General features: G+C 47.0%; 1 protein-coding gene across 6 annotated transcripts in view; it reads right to left on the reverse strand.

Moving 5' to 3' along the window:
- B4GALNT1 (beta-1,4-N-acetyl-galactosaminyltransferase 1) overlaps positions 1-24,484 on the reverse strand; it is a 78,009-nt gene that overhangs the window by 21,817 nt on the left and 31,708 nt on the right. For 4 of the 6 annotated variants that reach the window (XR_014788086.1, XM_084836635.1, XM_084836637.1 and 1 more), the window contains 5 exons: positions 8,357-8,572; positions 6,924-7,097; positions 3,272-3,378; positions 3,061-3,098; positions 290-470 (listed from right to left, as the gene is read on the reverse strand). Coding sequence is in view for 5 of the 6 variants with exons in the window: in XM_084836635.1 (XP_084692761.1) it covers positions 290-470; positions 3,061-3,098; positions 3,272-3,378; positions 6,924-7,097; positions 8,357-8,571 (715 nt within the window). In the remaining variant the exon portion in view is untranslated. Of the gene's footprint in view, positions 1-289; positions 471-3,060; positions 3,099-3,271; positions 3,379-6,923; positions 7,098-8,356; positions 8,573-10,541; positions 10,753-22,914; positions 23,027-24,484 lie in introns of those variants that run through there. The other 2 variants (XM_084836634.1, XM_084836633.1) reach the window with 2 other exon arrangements.

The raw sequence follows: 24,484 nt of genomic DNA on the forward strand, positions 1-24,484 counted from the left end.
CTATTACTATGCTACTACATTACACTACATATTTGTTGGGGTCCCCCACCAAGAGGGAGGCCCACGAAGGACACACCTGCTGCACCCCCCTAACAAACAGCCCTGCCTCAAAGCCTTTGCTTACATCCCTACAAAGGTTCCCATTTGTTTCCCTCTCATTTCTCCTGCCTCGTTGCAAATTCCCTCGGTTCTCTGTGCAAACTCTCTCAGCAGTATCTGCTGTGCCCCTCCAGTTCTCTGCCCTGAAGTCCCAATGCTGTAGGGTTGCAATGACTGCCCCCAAACCCACCTGTATCGGCAGTGTTGGGATGGAAGAGCGTGTTGGTGTAGGTGACAAACTGCATTTGCCGGTTGAGGTTGTCCAGCTGGGATCCTGATATGGTGAGGTGCATTCCCCCCTCTCCTTCCACCTTGACCCCTTCCACTTCTGCAGCCACATCAAAGGTGCCCAATGTAGCTGTCAGGTTGACCTGCCAGAGGAGCAAAAGGATGGCAGGGTCAGGTGCAAAGGGAGCCAGCATGTGTTTTTAGGATCTAGCTGACCAATTGGCTTGCTGGGAACAGAACAGAACTTTTTGTAGGACACTCCACAGATCACATATAACAAACAAATTCAACAAGAATAGAGCAGGAAGAAAAGACAAAAAAAGGGGGGAATCAAACGCAATACAGAACATGCACGCATGCATGCGCGCGCGCACACACACACACACACACACACACACTACGACCTTAAAAGCAAGTGTCAGTCAGGCCAAAGGCCTGCTGGAACAAAAAGGTCTTGAAGTTATGCTGAAATATAATCAGGGAGGGAGCCAAAGAAATCTCTTGAGGCAGGGAATTCCACAGCCTAAGTGCAGAAATGTAGAAGGCCCTCCCCTTTCATGTGTTTCTGCCAACCATGCCTCACTTGGTGGTGAGTGGGGCAACCGGGAGAGGAAGCTGCCATACGACACATTGTATGTGTTGTATGTGCAGTTCCGCTCTCCCTGCCCTGGAACACCCCCCGGAATTTCCCTTTTCAGTCACTCCGCACTCCTCTTCCAAGTGCGGAGGACAGGGCATCTCCACGCTGCCTCCAAGGCAGTGCAGGCAAGGGGGGCGGTTGGTTTTCCAGGAATCAACCTTGGAGCACTGGCCCCAAGGTCAATTCCCGGAAATGAGCATATCCTATGGCCCTCTAGACAGTGTCTAGTGGCCATAGGATTGCTCCCTAAGCATCCCAGTCCTAGGCCATTTAAGGTTTTTAAAGTAATAGTTAACACTTCTGTTTATTGATAACAGTATTTATATGCCACTGTCCTTACAAGGCAGCTCACTACAATAAATAAAAATGTTGTTGTTGTTGTTCAGTCGTTAAGTCGTGTCCGACTCTTCGTGACCCCATGGACCATAGCACGCCAGGCCTTCCTGTCCTCCGCTATCTCCTGGAGTGTGCTCAAGTCCATATTCATTGCATCAGTGATGCTATATAAAAAGGTAAAGGCAAAGGTGTCCCCAGCCAGTCGTGTCCGACTCTAGGGTGTGGTGCTCATCTCTATTTCTAAGCCGAGGAGCTAGCGCTGTCCGAAGACGCTTCCGTGGTCAAACCAAATTCAATCAAACCATACAGCAACACCAAATGCAATTATAAAACATAGGTCACTTTAAGACAAACATACCCCACAAAGCCAGTAGCATTCTTAAAACAAGGATGCCCAATACTTTCAGCAGCTCATTAATTTAAAAACTGGTAATGGGGAAGCAACGTGGAATAAATGGGGTGTAAAACCTGTTTAAAAACTGGCAGCAATGGAGTTATGTGTACCTCAGTGAGGAGGAGTCCCACAGTTTCATTTCATTTATTTATCACGTTTATATCCCACCTTTCTGGTAAAATAGCATTCAAGTTGTCTGTCAAGGGGCCACCACTGAAGAGTCCCCGACTCCCATGCCTATCAACTGAACTAAGCTGCTTATGACCGGGGCCTCTGAGGCAGACCTTAAACTTTGCACTGAATGCAGAAACCAACCAGAAGCCAGTAAAGCTGGTCTAAGAGAGGAGTCACATGCTCCAAAAAACCAGCTCATCTCCACAACTTGGAGTAATTTATCAGAGTATACAAATGAACAATCCTCTCTCTCTCTCTCTCTCTCTCTCTCTCTCTCTCACTTTCTCTCACATACACAGTGCCACCACGCCTTTGGGATTTTGTGAGCTCAGCTGTTTATCAGCGATCTACCAAAGAGATAATGCACACTAGGTATTTGTTAAAGCAATAAGGCCAGTTTATATGCTGACTCAGCAGAATTAAGCAGTAAATGTTTTTCTGGCCTGCACCATTTCAGCCTGTAGGTGGAAGCATGAATGGTCTGCTCCCCAATGCCTGCATGTAGGCAAATAGTATGAGAGGGAGAAGCCTAGGCCGGACCTTTCTTTCTGGTACATACTATTTTTTTCTATATGCAGGGACTGAGGTGGCACAGCAAATGGTACCACCAGACAAGTTGTTTTGGCATCTGAGGCAGAAAAACCCTCAAGCATCCCTCTTTACCTTGGCAGCAAAAATACAACAATACGCTGAATAACTAACCATTTGCTGCCCTTTTGTGACACCCAAACATCAGCTGCCTGAGGTGGCCACTTCACCGTGCCTAACGGTAGGCCTGGCCCTATGCAGGGAGTTCACCTCCCACCCCAGGGGAGCATTCAAACATGCAACCCCATGCACAGCCCAAAGTGGTACCCTACATAAAGCGGCCTTCATTTTCAGAAGGATACAGGGGTGTCAGCAACGAAGAAAAGCAACTCGAAAATGTATTTGTTCACACAGGCTTTCCCTGAACTGTAAGGCACTACGACATTGCCCTGTCATAGGGCAATGTTTTTATATTGATTTTATATCAATATTTTTATATTTTATATTGATTTTATATTGCATTGTAGATGCATTTTAGTGTGAACTGCTTAGAGATTTCATTATATTATGCAGTATAGAAGCATTATAAATAAATAAGGCTGAGAAGAAAAAAACAGCACCTTTTCCCCACCCTCAAATCTCTGTGCCCCCGGCCTCTTACCCGGTACACCGTCCTTTCAGCCGCCTGTAAGCTCAGGCCTGAGGAATAAAAAGGTACAAGGAGGTTAGTAAGTTTTCACCAGCCCCTGGGCCACTGTGAGAAGTCTCCGTATCAAACAGACCTCCTCCCCAAATGGCATCCTATCCACCAGCCCTGCCTGTCACCCACTCCTTCCTTGGAAACTTTGGGGAGGTGTGGGGAGAAAACTCACCTGGGATGAGAATAGTTCGCAGGGGCCGAACTTCCACCCCCTGGGCTGGATATTCCAGCGGTGAGTTGGCTCGGACTATGAGAAGCTGGTCAGCTGGGGACTGGGACCTGGGAGCAGGTAATGGAAGAAGGATCAGGGAGGCCAGCATCTGGCTTTGAAAAGGTGGTCCTGTGCTTTTAAGACACAAACATGTGTCTTAAAATGTGACATGTGACAAGCACAAATGCTCCCACACAGGCCTGCCAGCCATCGCCTTGCCACGGCCACTGGAGGCATAGGAACAAACCCACACATCAGCTGCTTGGGTGCTTTCACTTGACGCTTTGCTTTGACTCTCGGTAGGCAGGTGGCTAAAATCCCTATCCTGAGCATGTTCATTCAGAAGTAAGTCCCTAAACATGATGCTTACTCAAAAGTTAAGCCCCGTAATGCTCAATGGAATTTACTCCCTATGAAATATGCTTAGGATTGCAGTATAGGCCTATGGTTATTCAGAAGACAGTCCCATTGAGCTCAGTGGAGCAGCTTCCTAAGCGTGTACGGGACAGCAGCTTTATAGTGCAATCCTATAGATATCTCCTCAGAATTAAGTCCCGCTGAGTGCAATGGAGCTTAGTCCCAGGTAAGTGGGGACAGGATTGTAGCCTAAGGGTGCAATCCTATGCATGTTTAGACAGAAAAAAGCCCTACAACTCCCAGCATGCTAGCTGGGGAATGCTGGGAGTTGTAGGGCTTTTTTCTATCTAAACATGCATAGGATTGCACCCTTAGTGTCTTTATTTCGCATTACCATTACAAAGTAGATAAAAGCACCACATTTTGTGAGTTTGGGGAGGGGTTTTGTTTTGTGTTTGTATTTAAAGACCTTGGAGTGAAATTCAGCCTAACGGCCCTTCTGAATTTTCAACAGCATTCAGAGATGACGCTGATACCCAGGATAGCTGGCAAACTGGTAAATCTTCTTCCTCATATATATTTCCACACCCTTACACTTCAAACAGTTTCCCTTGCAGGGTTGCTTCATCAGCATGTTAAAGAGCTCTGGAATGGTTAAGCACATTGCCACCCATGATTTGTCCACTTTGGCCTAGCCAAGGCTCCCTGGAGAAGGAGCCAGCTAATGCGCCATGGTGCTCATGACCCAGACTACAGCCTGGTAGACAGCCTGTTGAGCCTGTTAAAAGTACAGCTTCCTGAGTGGACGGCAACTTGTCCATAGTGCAATTCTTCTGGCACAAGAGACCCACACCAGTCCTGTTCACAGAGCCAGGCAGCTTAGGCTGGTGGGGGACGCAAACCATCCCTCGGGCTTTCACAAACTCATGCCAAGCATCACATCCAGATCAAAGAAAGGATTTTATAAGGGATAAGGGATAAATTTGAATGCAAAGACCTGCTGAAAATGTGGTGCTTTTATCCATCCAGCAACAGTCATTACACCGAACTGCCTAACTACAATGGGAGCTGGTGCATTTTGAGTTGGTATATTGTTTAATCTGCTTTGCTTGTTTTATAGCTACTTCTGAATTGTTTTATGAAGATTGCTTTATGGTATTGTACTGTTGTTAGTAGTTTTATTTGTGCCTACTGTATTACATCCTGCTATCCGCAAGGACAAAGGGGAATCTACATGCCTACAAGGCTCAGGAGAAAGGCCTGCACGTTGTTTGCAGCCCTGCACACTGGTTCAAGCAGTACAATGGAATGCTTTGACCTACAGGTTGCCCATTCCTTCCCACTGGCCTGGGCAGGTTACAACAGCCTTCCTGAACCTGGTGTCCTCCAGGTGTGTTGCACTACAATTCCCAGTGGTAAGCAAACAAACAAACAAACAAGCAAGCAAACCAACCCCAGCCTGGCCTGCTGTGGTGCTTTTAGCAGCAGTTTGATCTACAGAAGTCAGCTGGTGAAGTTTTTCACAGCATGGAAATAAACATTCTTACCTGCGCATGTCTGTATACGAAGCTGCTGCTAAAGGCACTGACCAGCTGAAAGTTGGCAACCCTAGCTCTAGATGCGTCTGCCACTGAAAACTATTCTGAAAACTTCCACCAGCGCAAATTGTGGCACCCATTTGTTCACCAGGATAGGCTGCAGAGAACATATCATGCCAGTTCTTTGAAAGGCTCCCAGGCTCCCAGTTACTGGAGTCTGAGTCCGGGACCTGAGGTCAAAGTGCTGACCTGAGTCCAAATGCAGCCAACTTGCAGTAAATCACTCATAGAGACCCCCCCCCCCCCGGCCCGGTTACTTAAAAGGAATGTTGTCTCCCACATGAGCCCCATGTTGTCATCAACTGAGGCCCTGCTTTGGATGCCATAGCCTAGCACAACTAGAAAAATGGCAGCAAGCAACGGGGCCTTCTTGGGACCCTCATTCTGGAAGACCCTGCCCAAGGAGGCCTGCCAAGCAACTTTTCTTATATTTTAATAGAATGTAAGAAGAGCCCTGCTGGATCAGACTAAGGGTCCATCTAGTGCAGCATTCTGTTCACACAGTGGCTGACCAGCTGCCCACAGGAAGCAAGCAGAACATGAGTGCAACAGCATCCTCCTGCCCATGTTCCCCAGCAACTGGTGTACATGGGCATTCTGCCTCTGATACTGGAGGTAGCATATAGCCATCAGGACTAGCAGCCATTGACAGAAGGCATTAGAAGATCCTAGCTGAACCCATTTCCATCTCGTTGTGATCTTTTATCTGCGTGGTAGACTAATTTTGTCTGTGTCACTTATTGATAAGATGTTGTACTTCATTTGTCATTATTGATGTTAATTTGTAAGCCACCTAGAGAGCTCTTTTGTTGCCAAAATTCGGAGTATATGAGTCAATACATCATCTCTGAAAATGGGCTAGGGGACATCATCTGGGTTATGAATACACCCTCAGTGAAACCAGTTTGGAGTCTTTATGGGGCTATAGGTTCCTTCAGCTTTAGGGGGTGGTAGCCAACTTGAAGTATAGCCAGAGCTGTGTCCTTTCTGCCCTAAACTTGTTCTGAAGGAAAAAAAAGAAAGAAAAAGAGATAATTCTGCAACCTGTTCAATGTATGCAAGCCAAGCACATTTACATTTATTTGCCTAATTTATCCTGCTCTGCTTAGTCAAGGGGGTGTGGAAAGGGCAAAGGCCTATGCACAGCCCAGATTCCTCAGCTACCGTTCATGGAAATCTTGCTCAGTCCACTTCTCTCTGGCTTTTTATTTCACCAGGCTCTGTTTGCAAACTTTCAAGCAAGTCGATAGGTTGGCAGCCTTAATGGCTAGAAACTTGCTTTTTAAAAAAAGACAGAAAGCTGAGAGTATTAGGATGATGAATTCTGTGTGTGGTACCAATCTTATTTATCTTAATTTTATTTATTCCAAACATTTATATCCCACCCTATATCATTAAAATCTCCTGATTGGCCACAGCTCAGTGGTAGAGGACCTGCTTTGCATGGAGAAGGCCCCGGGTTCAATCCCCAACATCTCCAGGTAGGGCTAGAAATGCCTGAAATCCTGGGGAGTTGCTGCTGCCAGTCAGTGCTGACAGCGCTGGGCTAGATGGACCCAAGGTCTGGCTCAGTATAAGGCAGCATCCTAACTTCTGTGCTTGCGCAATGCCTGTGAGCAAACAAACAAAATGTACATCCAGCCGTGGGTGGAGCTCACCTCTGCCGGTAGCTGCGGTACTCCTGTTCTCGCTTGCTGTTGATTTCTGGCAGTTCGGAAGGCTTGAAGGCGCTAGTAAATTCCAGAGAATAGATGTGGCCGAAGAGCTGCTTCTGAAAGGGGAGGTTCATACTAGGTTCCACCTCACACTTGCAAGAATTCTTAGGAAGGAGCCTGCGAAGGGATGAGCCCATGTCAGTAAACATTGTGGAAGGGCCTTCTCCACTTGCTGTATGCCAAATTCATGGAATATATAATAGCTCGTCCTACAGTACAGAATGCATTCGTAAATGAACCATGACAGTTTACTTCTAAGAATGTTTAACAGAAAGTTTCTCACATTCTGTTAAAAGGTCTGGCTGCTACTTGTTACAGAAGAGGCACAGCACTGACAGTGCAATCCTATGCATGTCTACTCAGGAGTAAGTCCTATTGAGTTCAGTGGGACTTACTCCTGAGAAAGTGTGCATACGACTGCAGCCTAAGGCATCTTTAGCATCTGGAGAGGCAATAGTAGGGGGGAATGGAAGGGAAACAGTGGACTAGCAATTGGTGTGTATTTGGGTAAATTTACATCAGGGGTAGGCAATCTAACGCCCTCCAAATGTTTCAGTCTACAACTCCCATAATCCCCGATATTGGCCATGCTGGCTGGACCTGATGGGAGTTGTAGTCCAAAACATCGGGAGGGCACCAGGTTGTCTACCCCTGATTCACAGTGAAGATGGGCTTTGCATTATTTGTTTCAACAAAGTAGATAAGCCCAGGTGCCCTGCCAAGCCACACACCTTGCACAGTCTCCTGTCTTGTTTGTATGCATGTGTACTCCTGTGTAAAGATGCATCCATCCCCACATTTAGATATGTAGCTTCTCAATACCCAGGGTGGTGTGGGGTGCTGAAATCCCTAGAAATCTAGTGCAAGGGTCAGCAGAAGGTACAGCTGAATCTAATGGCAGATCTCTGAGTAATTTGCAGTACACCAGCAAGGATTTCTGACTCTCAATAGCTGCAACAAAATGGACACAAAATAGCAGCAGCAACACACACAGCCTAAATTATAAGGCTGAAAGGTTGAAAGCTTGGGGTAAGCAGGAGCAGATTTTTGTGTGGAAAGATTGTGAGCTCCAGTCAGTTCTGGGCTTCAAAACAAATATCTGGGCTCAGCATTCTTTAATTCTACTAAGTGACTGTCTTTTGCACTGGGGTCCCGTGGGTGGATGGATTTCGGGGTTCTAGTAAGGAACAAAGTAGTTCCTGCAAGCCTGAGGTCTGGCCATCCCTGTTCATTACTGCTCACTAGTATTTTTTAAAAGCACATATAATGCAACACTTTCCCAAAAGACAAAACAGGGGCAGTATTTTATCAGGGATGGATACTAGAAAATAGGGGCATTGGGAGCATATGTTATTGGTGGGGGGGGGGTGCCTTACTCTAGGATCTCCTCCTTGATCCGGAAAGCAATGTGCGCATATTTCTTGTCAGGCACCAACAGGTGGTCATTCAGCAGTTGTTCGGGCATTCGGTCAGGCCGATGCCGCAGGTCCACTGTACTGTAGGGCTTTGGCAACCACACATGAAGGTAGAGAAAAGCCAAGAATGCTGTCAGCACCATCAGCACACACAAGGACTTTTGGACTGGACGCATCCTGGAGGGTGGGGGGGGGAGTGGGAGGCGAGAGAAGGAACATTTTTAAAAAGAGAGCAGTGTCCTGGATGGGATAGCAAGGAAAGGGCCCCCAGCCCCAATACGATGGTTGACCTTGGATCAGTCATTATCCCTTAGCCTAATTATTCCATCAGGCTGCAGAGCACAGGGAGAAGAGAAGAGCAGGACTATTCCATCACCTCTCCTGAGACACCAAATGCCTTTGGCTCTCCGGAACTGACATCTGGACTGCCGGATGCATTAGTACATGAACTATGACCATTTACTTCTAAGGATGTTTAACAGAATGTTCTTCGCAATGGGTCTGATTGGTGCTTATTTTGGAAGTGGTACAAGTCAAATACATTAGCTTTGCAAACTGCACTGAAGAGGTGCAATGCAAATACATTAACAGTGCAAATGCATCCTACACATGGCTATTCAGAGGTAAGTCCTATTTAGTTCGATGGGACGTGTTCCCAGGAAAGTGTGTATAGTTCTGCAAGTCTAAGACACATTCAGTATCTGGAGAGGGTGACCCTGAGTCAGCCATTATCTCTTAGCCTAATTATTCCATCAAGCTTCAGAGCCCTCTCTCTTCTCTTCAGAGAAGAGAGACGCAGGGCTATTCCAGGGCTGGATCTACACTTACTGCCTTTTTTTGCTTCCAATGAGGTTCCACCGCCTGCCTTTCACACTACGCAGTAGCCGCCTCGAATTGGAACCAGAATTTCCCACTTCTGTGCTCCCGCTTTCAATACCCTAATATCCCGGTATTTCCCCTTAATGTGCTCTGATTTTCCACCTTCGCTACTGTATCCGGTCATAGTCCCCTCCCCCGCCTGTCTATATGCGGCGGTGTTTGTAAGGGTGCATAGATCTGAAACCTTCACCTCCCAGATTGTTGTTTTTCACATTCCAGATCAAAACTGACACCCTGCTTGTCACTGATACAACCTACGATCCACATTAGAAACAGGCAGTGACGGCCCTAGGATAAATAGCACCCTGGACGAGGAGTACCTTTGCCCCCCCCAATGGTCAGCTTTGCAGGGCCACCCAGAGGGTTTATGGGGCCTGGTGCAGGTGTGATGTTGGGGGCCCTGCTGCTGTTCCCTATAAGGACCCATACATATGTGTACAAAGCTTGGGGCCACATGTGAGAATTATTGTATGCACGGACAGTATTTGAAGCGCTACGTGCTTGGTAACATCTCAAAGTAAAGCTGTATTCCATTGATTTTTACCTAGCACAAATGACATCAAAGTGGAAATTCAAAAGGAAAGATACTTTAAAGCTAATTGAAGGAAGATCATTTTTTGTAATTATTTTATTTATTTATTTTATTTACAAGGTTTATATATCCCTCCACATCAAAGATTTCAGAGCGGTGAACAAATAAAGCATGATATTAAAGCAATTAAAACATCTTAAAAGAAACAGATTAGTATCCAAACAACCTGTAGAACACTGGGGGAAAAGGCTACAGACACTTGCTTTTTGCCACCCTAGCTCACTGCAGACAGCACATTCAAAAAATGTACAGTCACTGAGCTCAGCTTGGCGCCCCCTCAGCTCAGCTTGGTGCATCGGGCAACTGCTTAGCTCGCCCACCCCTACGGCTGGCCCTGGAAACAGGCAGGGGCCGTAATCCAAATCAGACTGTCCATCTACCCCAGAGCCTCAGACAGAGAGGAGTTTTCCCCATCACCTGCTATTTGAGGGGTGGGCAACTTGTGGCCCTCCAAATGATTTGGCCCACAGCTCCCAAGATCCCTCACCATTGGCTATGCTGGCTAGGGCTGATGATGAACACCCCTGTGCCATATGATCCTTCCCCCCCTCCTTTTCTTTATTTGCAAACCTAGGAACGGCAAGGATTGAACCTAGGACCAGTACCCTGCACCCCCATATGCAAAGTACGTGCTCTGCTACTGAGCTATGATTCCTCCCCCTTAGCTCTGCTTACCTTATCCAGATGAGGAAGGCCCTGCTTCCTCTCATTCCAGGTGGTCTGCCTGCTTTCTCAAAACGTTTTCTTCCCATGACCCTGCTGTTGGGAACGCTCGCTCATTATGAGTGAAAAGGCTGCTTAACACACAGGGAAGGGCACAACAAAAGAACACTCCACTGGCCCTGCTACAAAGAATACATTATGCAAACAAAACAAGCTTACACATGCCTGCTTTCTTGGGTGGGGCGGGCCAATCTATTTGTAGTTGTGAGAGGGTTGGACTGGGAGCCGGGAGATCTGGGTTCTCCTCCCCACTCAGCCACGGAAGCTCACTGGGTGACTTTGGGACAGTCACAGACTCTCAGCCCAGCCTACCTCACAGGGTTGTTGTTGTGAGGATAAAATGGAGAGGAGGAGGATTATGTACGCCGCCTTGGGTTCCTCGAGGAAAAAAGGCAGGGTGTAAATGTAATAAATACATAAATACATAAATAAATAAATAAATAAATAATGCCTGGCATGTCCCAATCCTGAGGCAGGTGGCACATGTGACTCTACAGTGCTTCACCCCGGGTAGCGCGGCGGCGGGGGTGGGGGGATGCTGTTTTGTCAAATGTGGCAACTGCCCCAACAGCGGAGCCAACGAACGCCGCGGGATGCTAAGGAGGAGCACAGCGACCTGGTGGCCAAGGAGATGGGGATGCTGACACTCCAGGAGAAGGCCCTGGCTGCTCTGGGAGTGGATGGGATGCAGCAGGCAGCCTCCATGACTTGTCAGGCTTCAAGGGAGGGTATGGATGGCCAGGGAGGATTGGCCCTGCTCCTCAGCCTAGGTCTCGGAGCTGAAGGCAGGAAAGAAGAGGAAGAAAAGGAGGGTGAGCATCAGCCCCTCCTTCCACACAGAATGCCAGGGAAAGACAGGCCTCAGAAAACACCACCAAGCAGTGCTGGCTCCAGGTTTTTGGAGGATCCTTGGGCAAGACACCCCCCTTGGGCCCCTTCCCTCAGTGAGTCGCCAGCAGCTCTTGCTCCTCCGTCTCCGTCTCGTCATTGCTACCCCTTTTTGGAGGGACGAGGGCCATGAGTCACCTAGCCTGCACTTGAAGGGTTAACATATGCCTGAGTGTGGAGGGAGGGGCTCTCTGAGAGGCTTCAGCCTTCTCCTGGTCTCCTCCCTCTACTTTTCTATTTCCTTCCTTCTTCCTCCCTCAGCCAACTCACCTTGACCTCAGCCAACTCACCTTGAGATGTAAGTTTGTTATATCTCCAGTAAAAGTCTGTTCTTAACCTACCACCCGAGTGTGTTTTGGCCACGTCTGTGGCTACTCACTGGGGGCTGATTTGGACTCCCATCACTTGCTTCTTCATTATCTTGAGGGCTTATTCTGAGCCAGGTCTCAGCTGCAGCTACTCTTTTTGAGGCCCAGAACAGGGAGGTGCTTGTTTTCTAAACTTAGAGGCTGGGAAGCCCAGCAGTCACTCCTTATGACCTGAAGCCCTTACCGCTGATTCCAGATGTAGCTACTTGGTGGTAGGGGAAACACACTCCACAGAGGCTCAAAGATGGGTGGGCTCGAGAGGTCCCTGACTCTTTTTAGGATGTTACTCCACCAACTCTAATTCAGGGCTGGATCCTATGTGTCTTGAGTGGCATCGTTGCCGCATAGTCATGGCAACGGCCTTCTCCGCTTCAGTAACATACAGTGAGGAGACCGCGCACACGTGTGTGTGTGGGGGCAGTGCTGGCTCCGGGGTTTGTGAGTCCTTGGGCATGACACCCTTGATGGTCCCTTCCCTCAGTGAAGCGACCTTCTCCTTGTCACCAGCCGCTCCTCCTTACCTTTCTCATGGCTACCACTTGCTGGCTTGACAGGCAGAAAGCGAGGGAGCAAGCAGGCCGGGGCATCTCCTGCTCCTCCTCCTCACCACCACCGTTGTCTGGGCCAGAGCGAGAGGCAGGGGAACAAGCGGGTTGCAGTGGTGAAGAGGAGGAGCGAGTCCAGGGGGCTCTGGTCAGTGGGCCCCTGCTGGGGGGTGGGCCCTTGATGCCGGCCCTGACACAAAGTGGTGCAGAACGTGTGGAACTGCTGCTCCACCCCTGCCTAGCAACCCAAATTGTAGCTAGGAATACGAGAGAACTTTATTTGGGCTGAGAGAGGGAGAAGGGGGCTGCATCCACTGGCCCCAACCCATCATCACCCCTCTGCCATCTTACCCCCACTACCCACACATTGCTGGCAGGAGCGCAGGGGTCTGAAGAGAGGAATTTGCTCTAGGCATGTAGGTTCCCCCTGTGATTTGGAATCCTGTGCTATCAGGGTTTCAAATTATGGGCAGAGCCTATGCTTATTGAGCAGAGTTCCCTCTTCAGACCTTCCCCCAGTGTGCTGATTGTGTGGGGGGGAGCGGGGTCAGTGGGGGGGGGGCTGCGCCCTCCCTCTCATGTTATCTTAACCACATTGGAGGAGAACACGCGAATAGGGCTTTTGTGGAACTGCCCCACTTTGGGTAATGTTTTGTGGAACATCAAGGTAAGTTATTATGGGACCTTCTACCAACAGCAGGAAGGCCACCTGGCAATCAAAGCACTCTAGAAAGGGACTGCTGCTAATCTTCCAATGACCAAAGCAAAGGTCTCCAACTCCCTGCATTTTTAGGTCAAGTCAGGTTGAACGTTTATTGCTTGTGCCCAAAGGCCTTTGCAAAAAAATTAAAACAAACTGAAAAATATGCTTCACGTTATATTTACAAGTACCACTGATCATGAAGTAGATAAGAACTGGCCCTTAGACATATGAGCTGAAAGCCAGCAAGAGGGATGAGTATGTCTCCCTCCCTCTATGTTAACTGCAGTTCAAGCTGGGCAGATGAGAGCAGTTCTAACTGACTGGGATCAGACAAGATAACCCACAATGGGTTAAATAAGCCACCATGGCGTATTTAACCCATTGTTGGTTATTGTGTTGTCTGTTGGAAATTTTTAAATCCAGGATGGTTTATTTGGCCAAAATAGCCACTTCGATAACCCACAGTCTGCAGGTAAGGGTTATTTAACCCACCGTGGGTTATCGTGTTTTCTGGCTGTCAGCATGACTGATTCTGATCGCCTACAGAGTCGCCTGGCAAAAGCAGTCAAAACCATTGTGGCCACTCTGCTGCAGCCTGCACAGCTCTTTTTCTGAGATGTGACGAGCAGCCAAGAGACAACCACAGCCACAAACAAGCACAACCGTCCTTGATACCGCACTACAGTTACAAAATTAACAGCTTTCCCTGAGTATGACAGTCTCATGCTGTTGCACTATCCCACTACAGCAATGTTACACAATGGCAGGCTTCCCTGATCACTACTTTGAAACCGCAAATAGGGGCAAGTAGGGGAATAGGGAAAGAACTGCTTCCCCTATAATCCACTACAGCATCTGAAGGCTCTCATGAGGGCACCCCAGCTGTGCAATTTTGCCCCATTTCAGCAAACTGTCTGGGAGTTATAGCTCCCATCTCCTTTTTTTGTTCTCTGGTCACTTTTCCATGAAGAAGTAAAATGGCTGCCGGGGGGGGATGCGCAATTGCGCTTTTGCGCTAAAACACTACAGCGAACAAAAGAAGCTCTGCCAGCAATGTCAGGGTGTGTGTGTGTGTGTGTGTGTGTGTGAAATGTGCAACTCCACTTTATTGTCATTGATTTTGTACAATAAAGGCATCTATGCCAGCAATGGCTATGGGGGGAAATGAGCAATTGAGGGTTTTGTCCTAATCCTGCAAACCCCCAAGGGTTTATTTGTGCTACCCCCTTTTTGTTGTCCCTGGGATTTTCCCTCCTCTGGGGTAATTGCACAGGGTTTTGATGGTGCATCAGGTGCCTCCTGACTAGGGGAGGCTGTGTGTGAAGTTTGGTCCCAATCCTGCAAACCTCCAGGTTTTATAGCTGCCACCCTCTTTTTGGTGCACATGGGATTTCTTCTCTTTTGTGAATAATCATGCAGGATTTTGATGATGTGTTGGGTGCCTCCCAACTAGAGGAGGCTTTGTATGAAGCTTGGTCCTAATCCTGCAAACTCCCAGTGCTTTAGAGCTGCCACCACCCCTTGCCAAGGTGATGTTAATTAAGCCCCTGCACTTCACCGCACACCTCTCCCCTCTCACTAAGATACAGTGGAAGGTTAAAACAGGCTGTTGTGATGTTGTCAATGGGTGAAACAGAGCCACTGATACGGCAGGGGGTGGGGGGATGACTCGGATTACGCACAGATGCTTAATGAGCTACCCACACTAGCTTATTAGCCCACTCCTGCCATGGGGCATTGTGGACTATTTCAAAAATAAGCTACTGTGAGGAGCGTATTAAGCCACCATGGCTTAAAGCGACGTCCGAACGCAGCCACTATCAAGCTCTTTTCTCCAGTCAGCCAGGCAGATCTAGCCTTACAGAACACACCATTTTTACTGCAGAACACTGACCACTTTAAAGGGCGACTGGGGAACATGCTGGGTGTATAGCCCAAGAGATTCGGGTCATATTAAAAATGGGGATGATTCAACCTTTGAAAAGTTCCCGGGCTTCACCACAGCAATAGTGAAGAAGGCCCAAAACACCTTTTGTGGCTTTTGCGTTGATCCAATAGTGCTATTGGCTATTTGTCATAGGCCCTGTGCTGTTCCAACATTTTATAAACTACTTGGATGAGGGCGCTGAAGGGACGGTTATTAAATTTGCAGATGACACAAAGGTGGGAAGTTAACACCACAGAAGACAAGATCCGAGATTCAAAATGATCTTGACAGACTGGAGCACTGGGCCAAAATCAACAAGACAAGATTCAGCCGAGATAAATGAAAAGTTCTGAATTGAGATACAAAACATCAAGGGTGCAAGTGGAGGAGAGAGAAGACCTGGCTTGGTAGTAGTACATGTGAAAAGGACCTAGGTATCTTAGCTGATCACAAGCTGAACATGATCCACCACTGGAATGCAGCTGCTAAAAGCCCTAATGAAATCTTAGGCTGCATTAATAGACACATAGCAATCCGGATCACAAAAATAGTTCTCTGCTATTCTGTACTGGCCAGGCCGCATCTGCAGTGCTGTGTCCAATTCTGGGCACCACATTTTAAGAAGGACATTGACAAACTAGAGCAGCCTTCCCCGACCGGGGCCCCTCCAGATGTTTTGGACTATAACTCCCAGCATTCCTGACCATTGGCCATGCTGGCTGGGGCTGATGGGAGTTGAAGTCCCAAACATCCATTCTGCTCAGGTTGTTTTTCCAACTCAAAACTGCCCTCCTCACCCTAAGCTACTTTTGAGAGATGGGGAAGGCTGATTTTGAGCTGGAAAACATCCAGAGGAGAAAAAAGTAAGTAGCTTCTCCCCAGCCATCCTTCCTCTGCTCATACTCACAGCCTGCACAGGGGTGATTTTTCAGTTTATTCTCTCTCTCACACACACAGGAACCCCATAACTCCTTGCATTTCCTGCCTTCAAAATAACAGTCAAGAAGTAGGGTATAACTGTCTTAAATCAATCAAGAGGAGACAGGAAAGACATTGCGTCTATTTCAGCAAACACACCCACAACCTTCCTTGCAAGGCTCAGGTCATACTTGGAAAACCACGGGAACAGAGGCTGCTGGCGTTGGTTCAAGCCCCATCTACACACATCCCACCCAAGTCAGGTATTGTTAACCAGCACCTGATCATGCCCATCCCCAGTTTTATCCTCACAACAACTTACCTGTTAGGGTGAGAGATACTGAGCAGCCCAAGGTCACCCAGTCAGGGCTGCCCAGAGGAATCTGGGGGCCCGGAGCAATGGAATTTTCAGGGGGGCCTTGTCACATGCAAAAATTACAATCATTTTGAAAATATATATAGTTGAAAGACCATAACTCCATTAAAACATATAGAAGAAGCTAACTTGACTGGCTGTCTGGTCAGGAAAACCAAAACCAAAAAGTCTCAGCTTCTCAAACAATGATAGTATACATATAAATACCTGCATAATTAAAAAGTATATATGGAAATATCTGAACCTAATAACTAATTATTACATTTAACCTTTAATTAACAATATTTCAGACCTGATGTTAAAACGGGGTTGGAGAGCAGCATCCCATCTGTTATTGGGCTGAGTATTTTCATGTTTAAATATAAGTTGTTTACCTCTTACAAACTGACAATTTTTTAAAGGAAATTTTGGTGAAGAAAAATGGCTAAAAATTTACTATTTTTCATTTAATTAAAATTTAAAATTCCGTATTAGCTACAGCCTGAGTAACATGGTGACAAAGATTTTTGGGGGCACTCTGACCCTACTTTAAAATGCTGCCGTTATTACAGGAGTGAACTGGCATACCATCAGCAGGTCAGGGAGCTGGGTTGCGATCGCCGCCTGGGCCATCATAAGAAACTGGGTTTGAGGGGCCCTTGATGCCTTTTCTTTTTACTTTCACATTTTATTTTTTAAGTTAAAAACCAGAAATAAAAGGTGGGGCCCTTAAGTACTGGGTTAAATAAAAAGGATTAAAAATCACTGGGAATGGCCAATGCACCTCAAGCTTGAGGTGGAGAAGGATTCAGAGCTGCCCAGGCCCCAAGGTTCTCAGTCTGCTCGACGTATTTTTTGAGAATCAGTGCTGGGCCAGATTCAGATGCAGTGCTAACATTAAATGGCAACAAAACAAAAACATTAAATCAGTCCTTTTTAATAATGCTTTACGTCTTTTTAACAATATTTAACATCAAAATTTCCTAAAATAAAATCAGAGGTTATTTTCCCCATACTAATCTGCCACTAATAACAAGAAGGTAAATGTAAATGTTCTTTATGCTTTTATTTATTTTTTATTGCTACAACATGGTACTTGTTTATTGTTTATCTTTAATAGGCTCAAATTTACAAACACTTAAAAAAACAGATGAATATAAACTGAAACTGGACACACTACAGATCATTGTATACTGTGAAAATTAGAGTCTGAACTGTGTACATAGGTGGGTGGGATTTGGGGGATTCTAGGGGAAAAAGAAAAACCCAGAGACTTATTTGAGTTCTAGGAAAACAGATGAAACAGTAGTTGCAGAGTGTCTGTCTTCAAGGAATATAATCACACACTAAAGCGGAAATTCTTTTATCGTTAACAAAATTATAATTATTTATCTGGTTTTTTTAAATCCTCAGTTTTTCGAAATTAAGAAAAAATTAAAAATGCTCCCTGTCAACATCTGTTCAGTCTGGGAAGCTCTGCAGTGCCACCTGGGGGCCAGACATAGAGGACAGCCTGGCTCACAGTATTTGCAGGATTAGGCCCTGGCCCTGCAGGTGTTCCCAGGTCCTCTAATGCAGACCAGCTGGGAGTTTCAGGAAGCCCTATAAAGAGCTTCTGCTTCCTTGCAAACCTTGCTACAGCAACACATCATCCAAGTGGCAGTATCATGTTCTAGTTGCTTGTTCCTGATCTGTGCTATGCCTTGCTGGTTCTTGACCACTGCCTGTTTGGACTCTGCTTTTGCCTCTGGCCCTGCCATGCCTTGCTTGGGCCTGACCCTTGGCAGGGAGCCCCTGCTCTCTGCCCACCTCCATCCCTCCTGGTTCCAGTGTTCTCACCAAGGATGCCTGCCACCCATGCCCCAGACCTGACACTCCCCTTGCCTGGGCTGATGTGAATGGCCTGCTTTAAATATTTTAAAAAACACTTGTCAGTTTGCTCCCACCCCCTCTGGGCAGGCCTACACCTAGTATGCTTTAGGGCTGAGTCAATCCTAGCCCAACGCTCTGCCAGAATGGGTGGGAACTGGTTGTATTTGTTAGGCAGTGAGGGAAAAGCACTTTGCAGTCCGCACATACTCAAAGGCAATTTATGAAACAATCCTATGGCTGCATTTGTGGCTAGACGGCCATAGGATATGTCGGTTTCCGGGAACTGATCTTGGAGCCCGCAGTCAGAGAACTGACCTTCCCCCTCCCCCCACACGCTGCCTTACAGGCAGCTCGGAACAGTTCTGTGCTCGGAAGAGGGGTGCGGAGTGGTGAAAACAGGGCGTTTCAGGTGGTGTTCCGGGGCGGGGAAGGCAGAAATGCGGGTACGACACATCCTATGTGTCGTCGGGCAGCCGCTTCCCCCACTCCACCTTCCCATGGCTAGACAGCTGAAATCAGCTGTCTAGCCACAAATGCAGGGTGGCTGAAGTGCGGAGGGGGCAATCCCCTCCGTGCTTCTCCTGCCCTGCATTAGATAGGCGGTCGCCTCTAAGTTTGGAGGTGGCCGCCTATCTCCATAGGATTGTGCCCTTAATATCTCCGCTCACTTCACATACTTGGAGGCACAACCTGAAAACAGGTTGCAAGCCTATGAACTAATTCATACATGAGGCTCACATCACCACCACGACAGTTTTTAAATGTTAACTTCCTTGTTAGGAAGGAAAAGGCTGGTGAGAGCAATTTCTCATGCAAAAGAGGATGCTGTCCAGTTTGCAAGTGTTAGGTTTGCATTGCAAAGCCATTGACACAAGAGATTCATACGTTAAAATAGGATGGGAGGGACCCCCAAAAAGCAGCCCCAATGTAGCTGGTAGTGGGCTGCCCAGCCCTTGGGATTCAGAACAGGAGTACATTTGATCATAGCATCCTTGCACATGGGAAACCACGATGACTTTCTGAGGAAAGTACAATGCTTTCACCATTTCTCAGAGGACAGCATCCTGGCTACCATGGACACTGATGCTCTGTACACCAATATCCCCCACAAAGATGGACTGCAAGCCATGAGAAATATTATCCGTGATGATGCTCCGACATATCTGGCCTCCAATATTTGCCACTCCCCCCCCCCAATCTGAAATAATTTTAGATGAGGATAGACCTGCATCTTCAGGTCAATGGCATAAGTAGTACCATGCCTGCCCCAAACCAGGAAGTCTCCTTCTCTGATAAAGGTCCTGAGGGTACAACCCTATGAGACGCCTCAACTCCAGAATTCCTGTAGATGTCCCTCACGCCCCCAAAGAGGCCACACCAGGACCCTTTGGTAACAAGGGGTCCTAGAGGCACTGGTGGACAGGGCTCCTGATCACCTTACCTTACCCCTGGAGTTGGAGGAGGAGGCTGAGCAACCACTCAATGCTAGGGAACATCAAGGCCCAAATGTGCAGGCTGAGGTGGCCTCATGTCGCCAAAGCACACACTTGAGGGCCCAAAGAAACCCAACCCTTAGGAGTAAGAAGACTCATCAGAGGTAGGAGGGCTCCTCAAGAGTAGGAAGCCTGGTAAACCGTTGTAGCTGTGTCTGGGCAGGACTCTGAATAGCAGGCTATACAAGGCTTCAGTTCCAGTCCATCCACTGTGGGAACCTCACAGGTCCTACGCTTTGTGCAGCCCACTTAGAATCATACAATAGTAGGGTTGGAAGGGGCCTACAAGACCATCGAGTCCAACCCCCTGCTCTATGCAGGAATCCAAGTCAGAGCATCCCCGACAGATGGCTCTCCAGCCTCATCTTGAATGCCTCCAGTGTGGGAGAACCCACCACCTCCCTTGGGCATTGGTTCCATTGTCGTATTGCTCTAACAGTCAGGAAGTTTTTCCTGATGTTCAGCCGGAATCTAGCTTCCTGTAACTTGAGCCCATTATTCTAGGATGATCGAGAAGGGATCCTGGCCTTCCTCTCTGTGACAACCTTTCAAGTACTTGAAGAGTGCTATCATATCTCTCCTCAGTCTTCTCTTCTCAAGGCTTTTAAACATGCCCAGTTCTTTCAGTCTCTCTTCATAAGGCTTTGTTTCCAGTCCCCTGATCATCTTTGTTGCCCTCCTCTGAACCCTCTCCAGTTTGTCTGCATCCTTCTTAAAATGTGGTGCCCAGAACTGGACACAGTACTCCAGATGAGGCCTAACCAGTGCTGAGTAGAGGGGAACTAGTACTTCCTAGGATGTGGAAGCTATGCTTCTATTAATGCAGCCCAAAAGAGCATTGGCCTTTTTTGCAGCCACATCACATTGTTGGCTCATATTCAGGTTGTGATCGACAACAATTCCAAGATTCTTCTTGCTTGTAGTGTTGTTGAGCCACGTATCCCCCATTTTGTAACTGTGCATTTGGTTTCTTTTTCCTAGGGGCAGAACTTGGCATTTATCCTTATTAAATGTCATTCTGTTGTTTTCTGCCCAGCGCTCCAGTCTATGAAGATCACTTTGGATTTTCTTTCTGTCTTCTAAAGTATTAGTTATCCTGCCCAATTTTGTGTCATCTGCAAATCTGATCAGCATTCCCTGCACCTCCTCCTCCAAATCATTAATAAAAATGTTGGAGAGCACTGGGCCCAGGACTGAGCCCTGCGGTACCCTGCTCGTTACCTCTCCCCAGTTTGCGAAGATCCCATTGATAAGCACTCCTTGAGTCCGATTCTGTAGCTAACTGTGGATCCACCAGATCATTGTTTCATCTAGCCCACTTTGAGCTAGTGTGCTCATCAGGATATCATGGGGCACTTTGTCAAAAGCTTTGCTGAAGTCGAGGTATATGATGTCCACAGCATTCCCACAGTCCACAAGGGAGGTTACCTGATCAAAAAATGAGATCAGACAAATCCATGTTGGCTTCGAGTAATCCCTGGATTGTTTTCAAGGTGCTTACAGATGGATTGCTTTATCATCTGCTCCAGAATTTTCCCAGGGATTGATGTTGGACTAACTGGTCTGTAGTTCCCAGGCTCCTCCTTCTTGCCCTTTTTGAAGATAGGGACAACTTTAGCCCTCCTCCAGTCTTCTGGCACTTCACCCATTCTCCATGATTTCTCAAAGAGAATAGACAGCAGTTCTGAGAGTTCTTCTTCCAGTTCCTTTATTACTCTAGGGTGCAGTTCATCTGGCCCTGGAGATTTGAACTCATTCAAAGTAAGTAGGTGTTCCTTGACCTTATGCCTATCAATCTGAACCTGCAATCCTGCCCCTTCAGCCTGTACTTCGCCTTTGCCAGGGGGGTCATAGACCCTGTTTTGGGAGAAGACCGAGCCAAAGTAGGAATTGAGCATTTCTGCCTTTTCTTGATCTACATTCTGGCCCCGCATGGGTTAAGTGATGCCAAAACAGCAAAAGAACATGAGGGTCCTGCCAAAGGGATCAGACCAAAGATCCATATAGTTCATCATCCCACAGCGGCCAACCGGATGCTTCCAGGAAGCCCCCAAGCAGGGCGTGAAGACAGTAGCCAAAGTAGGAATTGAGCACCTCTGCCTTTTCTTTGTCATCTGTTATCGTTTTGCCATCCTTATTTAATAGCTGAACCACCATTTCTTTCCTCTGCCTTTTACTATGCACGTAGCTGAAGAAAGCCTTTTTGTTGCTTTTAGCATCCCTCGCTAACCTCGGCTCGTTCTCAGCTTTAGCCTTCCAGACGCCATCCCTGCAATTCTGTGCTACCTGCCTGTACTCTTCCTTTGTTGCTTGGCCTTCTCTCCACTTCCTATATGTGCACTTTTTTGGTTTCAGGTCATCGCTAAGCTTTTTGTGAAGCCACATTGGCTTCTTCTGTTGTCTTCCACCTTTTTTTCTTGCTGGAATTGTTTGTAATTGTGCCTTGAGAATTTCCTTTTTTAAAAACTCCAACTCATCTTGGACTCCTTTTCTCATTAGAGTCGTTTTCCATGGGACCTTACTGATCATTGTTCTGAGTTTATTAAAATCAGCTTTCCTAAAATCCAGGGTACAGGTTTGGCTACACTCGGCTTTTGCTTCCTTTAGAACCATGAACTCAAGTATAACATGGTCGCTTTCCCCCAGAGTTCCTGTAACTGCTACTTTACCCACTAAGTCATCTCTGTTGGTTAGGATCAAGTCAAAGATAGCTGATCCTCTAGTTCCTTCCTCTACTTTCTGTAGGAGGACGTTATCCGCCACACAAGTCAGGAATTTCCTGGAGGGGCCATGTTTTGCAGAATTTGTCTCCCAACAATATCAGGAAAATTGAAGTCCCCCATTACTACTACATCATACTCCCTTGAAACATTGGCTATTTGCTCTTTCATCCTCATCTTCTCCTTGATTGGGTGGCCAGTTGTAGACTCTGACCACCATGTTCCTTTTATTCTTTGCTGCATTTATTTTAACCTAGATGCCTTCGATGGGGCTACCAAGCCCATCCTCCTGTACCTCTGTGCAGAGATATGTATTTCTAACATATAGTGCAACCCCACCTCCCTTTCTGTTCCTCCTGTTCTTTTTGAACAAGTTATATCCTTCAATTGCTGTATTCCAGTCATGAGAGTCACCCCACCAAGTCTCGGTTATACCTATCAAGTCATAATTTCCCTGTATTAAGAGTTCAAGTTCATTCTGTTTGTTTCCCATACTCTGGGCATTAGCATATAGACATCAAAGAGCTAGCACTTACCTTGCTCTAGCTGCATGCTTAGGACAGGTACGTGCACAGCTCTTCAGTATGCAGGCCATGAAAGCTTATGCCATAATAAATATGCTAACTTTCTGTGCATCACAAGACACTCGGTTATTTTTGTTGTAACAGACTAACAGAGCTACCCTTCCTGAAACAGTGTGCCAACATATTCATGTGTATTTCAAAACAACGCTTCCTCAGCTCCCGCCCCCAAAGGTTTCTCCCCAGATACATGGATGACATCATCTGAACCCAGGGGCAGGCGCCCTCTAAGAAATTCCATCATGGTTTCAAACTACTTTCACCCCACTAACCTCAGCATGAATCAGTCCATGGGGCAGGTTCACTTTCTGGGCAATACTGTCCAACTAGACAATGGGCTTATAACAACTACACCATGTAACCACTACACATTGGGCATATAATGGGCTTGTCCCTTGTAACTACTGTGTTTAGAAGGCTATGGGGGGGGCATGATTTGGTGAAAATTGGGGGGAGTCAAGGAATGGGGCTTGTGGATTTCATTAAGGGCCTCCATACTCGCCCCATAATTATCTGAGCACTGCATGTGGCTAACCCAAGGGTGCATTAGAGGTATAGCAGAGGCTATAGCTAAGGTCATGTTCACTCACACCTTCAGCAGTTACCTTATTGTATAATTTCCAGAGGGGTAACCGTGTTCTCTTCTCTACTGCAGCAAAAACAAGGAAGTGTTTTGTGGCACTTTGAAGATGAGCACATTTATTTATGACTTATGCCAAAATACATTTGTTAGCCTTTAAGGTGCCACAAGATTCTTTCTTCTTATTGTATAAGGCAGACCACAGTCCCCATAGTTTGGTCATACTGAATGATAGTTACTGAATCTTTAAACTAGGAGTGCAAGTGTAGGCTAGAAACTGCAAATATAATTTGTTTAAAGTAAAAAAACAACAACACTATCATATAAATAGAAATACAAGTCATTTCCCCATTGTGGGGAAGGCTGTGACCAGGTGACTAGGGATGGGCAAACCCCCCGATGTCCATTCCAGGGGGTGGGGTTTCCACCACAGAGAAATCCAGGCCACTTGGGGACCTGCAGATTTCACCAGAGCCCTGGTGTGTCTGCCGGATTTTGCGTGGCGGCTCTCCGGTTTTAAAAAAGGTGAGATAGGCTAATGGTGGCTGCCATTAACCTATCGTGGGAAATTTTAATATGCAAATTTAATATGCTGTAATTTCCCAGTAGTAATGTATGGCTGTGAGAGCTGGACTATAAGGAAGGCTGAGCGCCGAAGAATTGATGCTTTCGAACTGTGGTGCTGGAGAAGACTCTTACGAGTCCCCTGGACTGCAAGGAGGTCAAATCAGTCCATACTAAAGGAAATCAACCCTGAGAGCTCATTGGAAGGACAGATACTGAAGCTGAAGCTCAAATATTTTGGCCACCTAATGCGAAGAGAAAACTCTCTGGAAAAGACCCTGATGCTGGGAAAGACTGAAGGCAAAAGGAGAAGGGGACGGCAGAGGATGAGATGGCTAGATAGCATCACCGATGCAATGAATATGAACTTGAGCACGCTCT

The sequence above is a fragment of the Heloderma suspectum genome, chromosome 2, assembly GCF_057233095.1.
Source record: "Heloderma suspectum isolate Gila_16-S chromosome 2, 16-S_ref, whole genome shotgun sequence".
NCBI classification, from domain to species: domain Eukaryota; kingdom Metazoa; phylum Chordata; class Lepidosauria; order Squamata; family Helodermatidae; genus Heloderma; species Heloderma suspectum.